Source organism: Mus caroli, unplaced genomic scaffold (assembly GCF_978045245.1).
Source record: "Mus caroli unplaced genomic scaffold, Mus_caroli_1 scaffold_13, whole genome shotgun sequence".
In the NCBI taxonomy this organism is placed as follows: domain Eukaryota; kingdom Metazoa; phylum Chordata; class Mammalia; order Rodentia; family Muridae; genus Mus; species Mus caroli.
This window is the reverse complement of record NW_028227268.1, coordinates 15,957,589-15,970,853: the sequence shown is the minus strand read 5'-3', so window position 1 is coordinate 15,970,853 and position 13,265 is coordinate 15,957,589. Positions and strand designations below refer to the sequence as shown.

At 45.5% G+C, this 13,265-nt stretch overlaps 1 protein-coding gene across 5 annotated transcripts in view; it reads right to left on the bottom strand.

The window, feature by feature from the left end:
* The window catches only part of Strada (STE20 related adaptor alpha), a 32,286-nt gene that overhangs the window by 4,297 nt on the left and 14,724 nt on the right, over positions 1–13,265 (bottom strand). For all 5 annotated transcript variants that reach the window (XM_021177864.2, XM_021177859.2, XM_029483222.2 and 2 more), the window contains 6 exons: positions 6,413–6,515; positions 5,988–6,109; positions 3,852–3,960; positions 3,650–3,773; positions 811–982; positions 231–335 (listed from right to left, as the gene is read on the bottom strand). In XM_021177864.2, the coding sequence (XP_021033523.1) occupies positions 231–335; positions 811–982; positions 3,650–3,773; positions 3,852–3,960; positions 5,988–6,109; positions 6,413–6,515 (735 nt within the window). The remainder of the gene's footprint in view (positions 1–230; positions 336–810; positions 983–3,649; positions 3,774–3,851; positions 3,961–5,987; positions 6,110–6,412; positions 6,516–13,265) is intronic.

Here is a 13,265-nt window from a genome sequence, read left to right as displayed (position 1 = left end):
CCTCTGTCTGTACTGCTGCCCCACCTGCCCCACCCCTGGGCTGGGCTCCTGACCACATTTATCACCAGAGAAGGGAACAAAGAATTGCACAAGCACCCTGTATCAAGGGTGGAAAGCTTGAAGAAAAAAGTGACTTTCTTTCATGTCAGTGTCCAAATACGGCAGGAAGCAGCAGACACGTGTAGAAGGCTGGCAGGGGAGAAGGAAGGGAGCACTGATGGCAGGCTTACCTGAGTGGCAGGCATATCTTTGAAGGGGACGTGGCCATTGGCTAGTTCACACGCTGTGATTCCCACACTGTAGATATCGGACTTGGCATCATAACCCTGAAGATTCTAAGTCAGAAGAAAAGCCACAGATGACTCCATTTGTAGCCTTGGGTTTTCTTAAATAGGAAGGAACAAAAACAAAGACTGCCATCCCACAGTCAGGACCATAACTCAGACCACGCTGTGACCTAACTGCCGTGTGAGGAGAGCCAATGCCTGGTGCTGCTGTGAAATAAGCAGGCACGCTGAGATGGATGTGCCCATTCAGCACAGGGATCTAAAGCTCCGAGTACTTCCAGAATGGCCCCTAGCCCTAGGATGGGCAGTGTTTCTGAGGCAAACACAATAGTGTCAGGTACAGCTGGGGACCTTGCATGTCCGAAGCAGGCAGGTAATGCTTGTGCTGTGTGCTACACCACACTTGGCCAACAAGGACTCTTCCTTCTATACTCCTCTTACCAGACACAGGAGCAGCCCCACCCAGCACACTCCTGCATTTCCCTGGGGAATCAAGGGGCTCCCTGTGTCCAAGGACACAGACCTGCTGGAGGACTTCTGGGCTGAGCCAAGGCAGGACCTTGATACTATATTTGGGGAAATCGTGGACTGCACGCTGCCGCTGCCCATGACTAATCATGCTAAGGTTGCTGCGTAAACCAGACAGGTAGACCTTCCCATCCGTGGAGATCAGAATGTGGCTGGCCTTGACACTCCTGTGGGGAAGTAAAGACAGGATCATGGTCATGTCCCAGTGTTGCAGAAGGGCAAGCTTCACATGGTACATATGGCTAGCTCTCTCCTCTGGGCATATCACAAGTATGTAACTGCAGCTCATACATATGTACATGAATTTATAAACATTTTTAAACATGTCTGAAAATGAAAAAAATAACATGGCCCCATTTATGTAGTTAGATTTTTATTTTATTTTATTTTTTCTTTGAGACAGGGTTTCTCGGTGTAGCCCTGGCTGTCCTGGAACTCACTTTATAGACCAGGCTGGCCTTGAACTAGGAAATCCACCTGCCTCTGCCTCCCAAGCGCTGGGATTAAAGGCGTGTGCCACCACTGACCGGCTAGATTTTTATTATTATTTATTTTGTGCAGCAGGGTCTTCTTCTGTAACCCTGACTATCCTGGAAGTCCTCTGTAGACCAGGCTGGTCTTGAACTTATAGAGATCCACCTGCCTGTGTCTCTGGAGTGCTGAGACTAACTAGCATTTAATTATCATTATACTTTATAACTTACTATGTCCCTAGTGTCAAAGTGTCCTCTAAATCTGTATCTTTTTTTAAAAAAAAAAACTTTTAGCCGGGCGTGGTGGCACACACCTTTAATCCCAGCACTTGGGAGGCAGAGGCAGGCAGATTTCTGAGTTCGAAGCCAGCCTGGTCTACAAAGTGAGTTCCAGGACAGCCAGGGCTACACAAAGAAACCCTGTCTCGAAAAAAACCAAAAAAGAAAAAAACCAAAAAAAAACCCAAACTTTTATTATATGTCTGTAAGTACACTGTACAGTCACTCTCTTCAGACACACCAGAAGAGAGCATTAGATCCTATTACAGATGGTTGTAAGCCACCATGTGGTTGCTGGGATTTGAACTCAGAATATCTGGAAGAGCAATCAGTGCTCTTAACCGCTGAGCCATCTAAATCTGTATCTTCATCCCCACAGATTAGTGCATCTCTCAACCTTCTTCAGAAGGTCTGTGCCATGGATGGGGATCAGTGCAGAAACTCACAAATGGCTGGAATGCAGCTGTGTCTGTCAGTGGTCAGCCATAAATAGCACATTTGAACCATTCTCTTCCTATCAAGGCTCAAGGACCATTGCAAACAAAAGGATAGAAAGACTAAGAACCAGAGGTAGGAGGACCTGACCAAAACAGATTTTTCTGGACCCAGTAGGACCACTGCACCCATGAACTCACAGAAACTGCAGGTGCCTGCAGAAGGCCCGAAAGAAAACCAAGCAGTCAGCATTGTAGCAGGGAGGAGAGGGGCTCAAGAGCCTCCACCCCTAACTGACAGGTTGACAGCTGCTGGGGAGTCTTTAGCAGTGTGGCTCCTGGTGTGTCTGTATCCAGTAGCAGGCTCCAGCCAGCTAGCCTGGATCTCAGGTACTCAGGTAACCTAGGCTGGCCACAACTCTTTTTTTTTTTTTTTAAGTTTATTTATTTATTTATTTGTTTGTTTGTTTTGTTTTGAGACACGGTTTCTCTGTGTAGCCCTGGCTGTCCTGGAACTCACTCTGTAGACCAGGCTGGTCTCGAACTCAGAAATCCGCCTGCCTCTGCCTCCCAAGTGCTGGGATTAAAGGCGTGCCACCACGCCCGGCCTCTGGCTAATACTTTTAATCTGCACTTTTGTTCTTGGGTATTCTTGGCAAGTGCAAGATTACCTAATCATTTTATGTCAAGCAACTCCTCTCTCAGTGCTGAGCAAGACTCATCTTCGCTGCTCCCTGTATACATCCGATTGATTCTTGCTTCTGATTGGCATCTCTAATCCAGGGATCTAACATTTACCCATTCTCCAGGAAGAGACACTCAAGGTATTTCCAACTTAGTGCAAATGTCACAGATGTCAGCATGCAGGTCTACTGTCGGGCACACAGCCAGACCTGATGATGAGCCTGGGTCCCATCAGCCCCTAACCACCTCCAGGTATGTGTACAATGTGACATCTTATCTTCATCTGAGATCTCTGATGACTGAGTGTCTGTGGATGACTGCTAGGGCCTGCTCTGCAGTAACTTCCCATCCTGACATTCTGCTGTCCTTTCCCTGTTTTGACAATCTTCTTGTTGCTCATGTGTGTTCAGACAAAGCTAACATCTGTCACTCTGGTATACATTACTTTATTTATAGTGTCATTTATGAAATAAAAATATTTAAACCTAATATAATCAAGTTTATCATTTTCTTGCTCTATGCTTCTTAAATGACCAGAAGTAACTGTGTGTCTCAGGTCCGAAAGCTATTCCTCACAGTTGACTTCTACTTAAGTCTGCAGTTCGGGGTTGGCAATGTGGCTCAGTGGGTAAAGGCACTTGCTGCCAAGCCTGACTACCTCAGTTTGATCCCTGAAACCTACAAGGTGGAAAAGAGGCTCCAGTTCCATTATCTTCCCCACTAGGAGTTAACTAATAAGCAAACTGTTTTTGCCCTGTCCATGGGCCTGCTCTGAAGTACACATGAGTAAGGCAGGGTCAGGGGTGAGGGGCAGTGGTCCACAGCAGATGTCCCTCACACAATAAAGATCATATGACTTCAGCACTGACTAGCTAGACTGTCCTCAAGGGGCAAGCTTAGAATCCAGATCCTTGACTATGAACTCCAGGTTGGCTAGTAAAGGGTTAAGCGGCTTGGAACACACCTGTGCACATAGCCCATGTGATGGATGTAGTCTAAGGCCTTTAGCACCCCCTGCAGGATGTATGCAATCGCCAGTTCATTCATGCCATCCATGAAGTGTGTGCCAATGAGATCCTTTGCAGAGCCTGAAAAGGACGTCAGGAATAACAGGAGAAAGCAACAGCATGGAACCCACCAACAGCTCTGCAAGCCTTCGCACTCACCGTACGCCATAAATGATGTGACGACCCACAGTTCATTGTCTGCGATGAAGGTGGCTCGATACGGCACTATGTTGGGATGGCTGAAGAGTTTAGAGACATGAAGCTCCCCCTGAAAGCAAAGGCAAAGCTGAGGTCGCAGTCAGGAATGTGTCCAGCTTGAAGATGGCAGTAGTATAGGGACCTAGTACCTTCCGATGCTCTCCTCAGAATCCGTCCAGGGCAGGAAGGCCCACCATACTTGAGGAAAGCCACCTTATTTGCCCACTTAAGCCTCTTGGTGGCCCTGCCAGCCACCAACACCCAAGAGCCTTAAAAACAACCCCTCACCGTGCAGGGCCACTGCTGACAACACAGCGAGAGTTAACCACCTCGGAAAAGACAAAAATAAAACGGTGGCCAACACAGGGCGTGACTCACTTAAAGGAAGAGTCCTCTTTAAGTCAAGAGTAAGATCCCAGTTTGGGCACTGAGGCAGGAGGACTGTAAGCTTGAGGTCAGGCTGGGTAACAGAGCAAAATGCTATCTAAAAATGAACAAAAAAATATATTTTCACACTATACAGCAAAGTATAAGACTTAACAAAATTAGTGGACAAATGACAAGTATGGAATACAAGGAGACATCCCCAGCACCTTGACTGGGGGCTCTTTCCCTGAAAGCAGGTATATGAAACACTTGGAAAAAAAAATCAGGGGCTGGAGAGATGGCTCAGTGGTTAAAAGCACTGACTGCTTGTCCAGAGGTCCTGAGTTCAATTCCCAGCACCCTATATGCACACACACAATTTTATGTATGTGAGTACACTGTTGCCGACTTCAGACACACCACAAGAGGGCATCAAATCCCATTACAGGTGGGTGTGAGCCACCATGTGGTTGCTGGGAATTGAATTCAGGACCTCTGAAAGAGTAGCCAGTGCTCTTAACCCCTGAGCCATCTCTGCAGCCCAGTAAATAATTTTTAAAAGAAGAAGAAGGAGGAGGAGGAGGAGGAGGAGGAGGGGGGGGGGGAAGAGGAGGAGGAAGAGGAGGAGGAAGAAGAAAGAGGACGAAGAAGAAGAAAGAGGAAGAAGTAAGAAGAAGAAAAAGAAGAAGAGGAAGAAGGAAGAAGAAGAAAGAAGAAAGAAGAAAGAAGAAGAAAAAAGAAGAAGATGTTGTTCAAAGGAACCTCAGACAAGCCAGGTAGCTGTATCTGTTATGCCAGTGCTTAGAGCAGTGGGTCTCAACCTTCCTAATGCCGCAGCCCTTCAATACAGTTCTTTATGCTGTGGTGACCCCAACCATAAAATTATTTCTTTGCTACTCCATAACTGCAATTTTGCTACTGTTATGAATTATAATGTAAATATCTGATAAACAAGATTTCTGATATGACCCCAAAGGGGTTGAAATCCACAGGTTGAGAACCACGGGATTAAAAAGCTGGGACAGGCGGACTGATGAGATTGTTCTAGACCAGCCTGAACATGAGACCCTATCTCAAAAAGAAACAAAAAGTAAAAACTTCAGAAATGTCAGGTTCTGGTACTGGCCCCGTCTAGTGACCATGAAGAGAAGTTGGGCAGCACGGTCAGGGTCCGGGGAGTATCACTTGAGGAGAACAGGACAGGTAAGGAAGGGCGGGAGCTGCACACTGAGTCCACACTGCACTGGATGCTACACAGACTGGTATCACAGGACCAGGAGGAATCAATCGTACCCCACTCAGTTCCCAAACCAGCTTAAAAGAGGGAGGCTCCTTGCTTGTCAAACTGAAAGGTGCCTGCAGCAAACAGGACACTCAGGGCCAGAAAATGGCCACTGGTGGCAGAGCAAGTGGCTCTACTGTGACCAAGCCTTCCTGGGACTGATTCTGTCTCTGCTGCTTTCTGCTGTGCTTGTGGGCAGACATGCTACTTAGCCTCTCTGAATAACACAGAACAAACCAAAGAGAAATGTTTAAAGTGGGGCCAGCTGGGTGGAGCAGCACCACAGCCCGATCAACTGTCAGATGCTAAGATTCTTCACTGATGCCTCATGACTTCTCATGTGGTCTACCTTAGTCTCCTGCAGAAACCCCTAGAGGAATGACCATGTGGCCAGGAGCACCCCCACCCCCACCCCGCTCCCTCCAAGGCCCACACCCATGCTTCATTACCTGCAAGAATGTCACCATCTCATTGGAACAAGCTTCTAGGTTGATCCTTCGTACTGTCACATACTCTCCCGTTGGTTTGTACCTGGCTAAATTCACTGTCATCAAGTCCTCAAACCCTTTGCCTAAGAGAAAAGAGGAATGACTTACACAAAACCAGCCACCAAGATCTGTCTACTCTAAAGAAAGAGGAACTCCATTTCAGCAGGAAAGTCTAGTTACAAAGTTCACTGCTGGAACTTTCATACTTGACATTTCTTGGTTTATCCATCACTCCTTCTCTGACAATCACTGTAGCAGTCTATGGCCTCCTGAAATGACTTCCCATACTTGGCACAAGAAACCCACAGAAGCCCATTGTCACCATGAAAGCTCCCAGATGGCTGAGGGCACTGTAGTGGGAATGTAAGCATGTCCCCGGGAGTTACCTATGACAGTGAGCAGCTCATAACACCCGCCCTCTGGCAGAAAGCTGCTCATGATCTCTGGTTTGGAGAAAGATGCTATGGACTCTGAGCTCGCCTCATTGGCCTAAAGGAAAAGAAAAAGAGGTTAACTGAGAAAACAGAGGTGGAGAGTGGGGCAGAGGCAGTCACAGATAAATGAGGAGCCTTGCCTCTACAACACACAGCAATGCTGACTGTGCCAAAGAAGCACTGCTGGCTCTACCTGAAGAGGAACACAGCATATGGGTGTTTAGTCAACACTCCTGGCAGAACAAGAGTTGTGAGATCTACAAGCAAGGACAACTATCCCAGTCAACGGCCATTCTGCTGGTCCTCCCCAGTGACTGACTGCTAAAGTCTACCAAGTTTTGGCTGGGGAAGGATGTGTGGAGAAAGACATACCAAAGAAGTGAGCAGGTAGAGAAATACAGGGTTCTACGTCTTCTGCTTCATTAAGATCCAATTTTTAAAAGCCCAATTGCAGGATTCTAAAAGGTCAGACTGGTAAGCTTGCTTTAGAGCAGTTCTCAACCTGTAGGTCACAACCCTTTTAAGGGTCAACTGACTCTTTTACAGGGGTCGCATATCAGATATCTACATTATTATTCATAACGGTAGCTAGCAAAATTACAGTTATGAAGTAGCAATGACATAACTTTATGGTTGGGAGTCACAGCGTTAAGAACTGTATTACAGGGTCTCAGCCTTAGGAAGGTAAAGACCCACTAATCTAGGACTTTACTGGTGGAACCCCATTCCTTTAGTAAACCAAGAGCCCAGTCTAGTCATTCCTGAAGTTCCCAAAGTAACTGGAGAATAACTGACTCCCTTAGCTACAGACCCAGAGTCGGCATGCTCAGCCACCTCGGTCCCTGCCAGCTCAGGCTGGGGATGAAACTGGATACCAGCCATTTGGGCTGTGGACCGACAGCTCTCCTTTCACAAGCTTGCTTTTCCTTTAGGGCCAAATGCATTCCTATGACTCGGGGAGAGGATTTCTATCCTCAAACCTTATTCCTGCAGGTGTGTCTAACTGCAGTGGAGAAATCTGAGGCCAGCTCCCCGTGTGGTACAGCATGGTTCTAAGCCTGGCTTCAAGGCAAAGTGCCGGTGCCCACCTGCAATCCTGTACTCAAGAGGAGGAGGCAGAGGGATCAGGAGTTCCAAGCCAGCGTCAGCAACAGGAGACCATGCCTCAAAGAACCAAACCAAAGAAAACAAACCTGGCCTCCATTCAGAAGGAAGTGCAAACACACAAAAGCACTTCCTGTAAGAGCTGAGACTTCTGACAAAGTGGTACCTGGATCATCACCATGGCAGAGAAGCCTCCCAAACCACTGTGCTTGGCATCATTGAAATACCAGATACTCTGCAGAGCCTACTTACACTGGATCTGATCCTCCTTCCCCATACTAGATGAGGAAATAGAACAGATACATCCTTTTTGAGACAAGGTCTTTGTAGACCAGGCTGGCCTTGAACTTACAGATCTGCCTGTCTTTGAACTTCTGAGTGCTGGAGAGTAACTGACTCCCTTAGCTACAGACCCAGAGTCGGCATGCTCAGCCACCTGGGTCCCTGCCAGCTCAGGCTGGGGATGAAACTGGACACCAGCCATTTGGGATGTGGACCGACAGCTCTCCTTTCACAAGCTTCCTTTTCCTTTAGGGACAAATGCATTCCTATGCTATAGATGCTCTCTGTCCTCCAAAGCAATCTGCCTGCACACCTACACATGCACACTACACTCACAGCAGTAAAAGTGAAAACTTTTACTGGGATAGGCACCACGGTGAGTAACCCTGGCTCCTGGAATACATGACAGTCTTCCTGCCTCTGCCTTCTAAGTGCTGAGATTACAGGAGTACTCCATCACACTAGCTCCATCATTCAATAGCAAAAACAAGGGTCCAGGAGGCAAACAATTTGCTAAGAAATTAGAACATGGCTATGTGACAAAGATAAGAACCAGGCCCCTCCCTGCCAGGGCAGTGTCCTGCTGATTGATGTTTTGAGTCCATCTGGTTTATAGCGATTAATAATGCCTATCTCCATAAAAAGCAAAATGGATCTGCCTCCCTTATCACTAAGAGTGAACTAAAAGCTTAGTGGCAGACATCTTGGTCCCAGCACTGAAGAGGCAGAAGGATCTCTCTGAGTTCCAGGCCAGCCTGCTTTACATATTTAGTTCCAGGATAGCCAGGGCTATATAGTAACACCCTGTCTCAAAACAACAAAGAGAAAGAAAGTGACACTAAGAGGACTCTAGTTGAGCAAAATGGATACCGATTAATAAAGTCTACTTCTAATTTAACCATTTGTTATATTCCAAGACTGGGCCATAATATTCTATTTAGGTATAGCTCGCTGACTTTCACTGTTGTATATTATTCCTTTGAGGAATGTATCTCAAATTATCCACCCTAGCAGTGATGGGATTGGGCTGGTCTCCAGCTACGCTATGACAAGCTGTACTACTATCAACATGCTTGACTATGGCCTGAGTGAAGCTGGTAACAACTGGAAAGAATCACTGGGTCACAGACCACACGACCAGCCAACTTTGTGAGACAATGACATTGCTTTCCAGGACACTATTCACATCAAATTCTGAATGCCTGCAAGACTCTGTGTGTGTGTGTGTGTGTGTGTGTGTGTGTGTGTAGTGTGCATGGAGGACAGAGAGCATCTATGTGGTGTCAGTTTCTCCTTCTACCTTTAACGGGGAGAAGTGGGAACTGAAGTCAGGTCACAGGGTTTGCACAGAAGTGCTTTACCTACCAAGCCCTGTTGCCAGTGCACTTGAATATTCTTGCTCTCAATCACATCAGTGTTTGGGTCACAGAAAGCGCATGGGTTGCTATCAGATCTGGCTACCTCCCTGACCTCACCTCCCTGACCAGCCTCTTTCCCCACACAAACAAAGCATGTCTTCAACCTTAGTGAACCTGTCAATCACTTCAACTAGAAAACTTTTCCTCCCTTAGGATTTATTTGTTTTTATTTTGTGTCCTGGTTAGTTTTCTGTTCATCTTGACACAAACTCCAGTCATCTGGGAAGAGTGACTCCTGGGTGAGACAAATGGCTCCGTCAAGTTGAGTGTAGGCAAGTGTAGGGCACTTTCTTGATGAATGACTGCCATAGGAGTACCAAGCCCAGGTACCAAGCAGGCTGAGCAAGCCAGTGATCACTGCTCTCAGTTCCTGAATCACTGTAAGCAGTAAAATGAAATAAGTGTCATGTTTTCTCCCTAAAACTTTTAGTCATGGTGTTCATCATAGCAATAGAAAGCAAACTATGGGGCTGGTGAGATGGTTCAGTGGGTAAGAGCACTGACTGCTCTTCCAAAGGTACTGAGTTCAAATCCCAGCAACCACATGGTGGCTCACCAGCACCCATAATGAGATCTGATGCCCTCTTCTGGTGCGTTTGAAGACAGCTACAGTGAACTTACTTATACTAATAAATAAATCTTTAAAAAGAAAGAAAGAAAGAAAGAAAGAAAGAAAGAAAGAAAGAAAGAAAGAAAGAAAGAAAGAAAGAGAGAAAGCAAACTAAGGCAACATGTATGGGTGTTGTCTGCACGGATGTAAGTACATATGTCAGTGGACCAAGTGTGTGCAATGTTTGTAAGGGCCAGAAGAAGGAGCCATATTCCTGAGAATTGAAGTTTTGAGTCACCACTTAGGTGCTGGGAATTGAACCTGGGCCCTCCATAAGCAGCAAGTGCTTTTAATCTTTGAGCACTCTCTGGGTTCTTCAACTAGAGCACTCGTACCTGGCTACAACTTCTGTCCCCATTGATTTTTGTTGCTGTTGTTTTTGTTTTGTTTTGAGACAGTGTCATAGAGTCCAGGCTAGCCTCAAACTCACTATGTAGCTGAGGCTGCCCCCTTTGGTTACAAAACACACACACACACACACACTTTCTCATCACGCTCTTCGTATATCTAGGTCTTAGTATAATCTCTCCAGAGATAAACCTGCCTAGCAAAGCTGAGTTGGTTCCTATCTATCACTTTATTATATTACACTACTTTTATGTTCTTCACACAAGTCACTGGTAAAGTTGAGCAATCTATTTCCTGTCAAGTCCACTACAACCTGAGAGGTCTGCCTACAATCTTCCCTAAGAATCAGAGAGTAGGGTGGATGCCAGTTCCTCTGGAAAGAGGGCTCAAAGTGATGGTGACACGGGTCTTGAAGCACCTTCCCAGAGCCTAAACCTTCCAGCAAGAAAGCATTACTTTGTTTTTGTTTTGTTTTGTTGTTTTGAAATGGGGTAACATACAGCCTCATGAGAAGTAACTGCTTTGTGTTTAAAGCTTTCTCTGGATTTCCAAACTTCTTCTTCTTTTTTTTTTTTTTTAAAGATTTATTTATTTATTACATATAAGTACACTGTAGCTGTCTTCAGACACACCAGAAGAGGGAGTCAGATCTTGTTACAGATGGTTGTGAGCCACCATGTGGTTGCTGGGATTTGAACTAAGGACCTTTGGAAGAGCAGTCGGGTGCTCTTACCTGCTGAGCCATCCAAACTTCTTAAACCTCCTCTTGTTTGGAAAAAAAAAATATTAGGAAGAACAATTGAATCCTCAGAGAAAAGTATTTACTATAGGCGCTTTTAAATTTTTTATATATTTTAAACAGCTCTCTTTGGAAAGGTCCTTTATTACCTGTGTCCCACTTCTTGACAGGGAGGTATATGAGACACACCACCCACTAAGCTCCAACTATGCATTTCTTGTAGAGCACAGGTAGGAAAAGGCTCACTGAATTTCTTAGGAACTTTGCCAAATCCTTCCAATCTAGTTGTACAGAAAATGACCGGAAAGAGTAACCTTTAGTAACCAGTTTTTCTTTTTTTCTTTTGGAACTGGAAAATGTGGAACTGCAGGAGAGGAGCGAGCCTAGAGGCCACAGCAGATTCTACCCGGCTGCGGGCTTTCTTCTTCACCACACATTCCCAAAGCAAGCCTTCCCCTCTGGCTAGTCTACAGTCAGAGCCAGCACACAGAGACAGGGAAAGGTTCTGTAAGGAGCACGGAAATACTTTAATGTTCTTTGGGTAACTAAGATTAGTCATGTTTGTGGTTGCTAGTGACACTTTCCCTTTAGATTACCTACCTGCACAGCTTCATTTCTAAACAGAGACTTGAAATAAATTGTGCATCTGGTTTCCACAGATGGATTTAAAATGCAGAAGGATTTCTGAATCGCCTGGTCTGCTACTGACAAAAGAGATGGGGTGTCCCGATAGGTTTTCTGTCAACTTGACCCAGCTGGAGTTACCTGGAGGAACCTCAACTGAGGAAACACCTCCATTAGATTGCTGGTAGACACGTCTGTAGAGTGTTTTCCTGATTAGTGAGTGATGTGGGAGAGCCCAGTCCACTGTGGGTGCCACCACTCATGGGCTATCAGGCTACAACAAGAGGCCTGAGGAAGCCAATAAGGAGCACTCGGTGCATGGCATTGGCTTCAGCTCCTGCCTCCAGGCTCCTCCCATTAACTTCCTGCCTTGACTCCTGCAGTGGACTGTTGTGATTCAGGATACATAAGCTAAATAAGCCCTTCCCTCCCCAAGTTGCTCTCAGTCATGGTGTTTACCACAGCAATAAAAAGCAAACTAAGAAAGTGGTATCAGGGTCATAGGGACTGCTGTGACAGACATAACCATGTTTTGGTGGGAGATTGTGAAGGACTTTGGAGTCTAGGCTGGAAATGCTGTCAACTGTTGTGGGAACATGGAAGATATTGCTGAGAGATAAATGCAGATGATAGAGGTCTAGCTGTGGTTGTGGAAAGCCCAGAGTCACTGAATTAAACCCTGTGCTTTATCAGAACAGGGCTAGCTCACGAAACTCGTCCAGATTTTTAAACTCAATGTTCAGAGCAAAGGGATGAATTTTTCTTTTAAGCTTATTCTTCTTAAACACAGCACAGCATAATTAGACCAGTGTAATCTAGAATTTCAAATTGCTCAAGAAAAGGCTAATTAATTCTGTTCCTTTCTTCTTTAGGTCTCTGTAACATTAAAAGCATTTTACTTTCTTGAAACATTTTAAAAACATTTTTTAAAAAAGCCATTGATACTTAGAAATGACCATAAAACAGTAGCACTGTTTAAAATAAAATCCAAAAAAGCATACAAAGACAATATAATATTTATGAAACACTACCAAATGAACGCATTCAACTGGCCACAGATTTCACCAAGGACAGTTTTTGCTAGAACATCAGCAGCTAAGAGCATATGAAAATTATATAATTAGCATTCTCTCTCTCTCTTTTAAAAATTATTTTGTTTGTTTGTTTGTTTCCTGAATGAAAACACATGGGTTTGACACACAGGTGCTCTTGACAGTGTAAGCTCAGACAAAACTAACTTGAGCATCGTTATCCCTGACTCAGCCTTGGGCTGCCTACAAAACAACCCACAGAAAGGGCCCGCTAAGTGTTCTGTTCTTATTTCTCCCAGTTCCCTTCCTCCTTCCCTACCTCTCAGGGTCTCAATGTTTAACAACCCTGGTTGGCTTCAAACTGGTAATCCTCCAGCCTCAGCCTCCTGAGTGCTGGGATCACAGGCATGTGCTGCTATGCCCAGCCACTGTGTGCTCATACGCTTGCTCTCCCTCTCTCTTCCTCCCTCTCCCCATCTCTCTCTCTCTCTCCCTCTCTCTCTCTCCTCCTCTCTCTCTAGCAAATGACTCATGTTTTCCAAAATAGCTGTGTGCACATATGGTGTTATTTACTTGGGAAAATAAAGCACAAGTGGAGGAAGACAGCACAAACCTTGCAGCTTGTGCCAGTTTAAAAAAAAAAAAAATC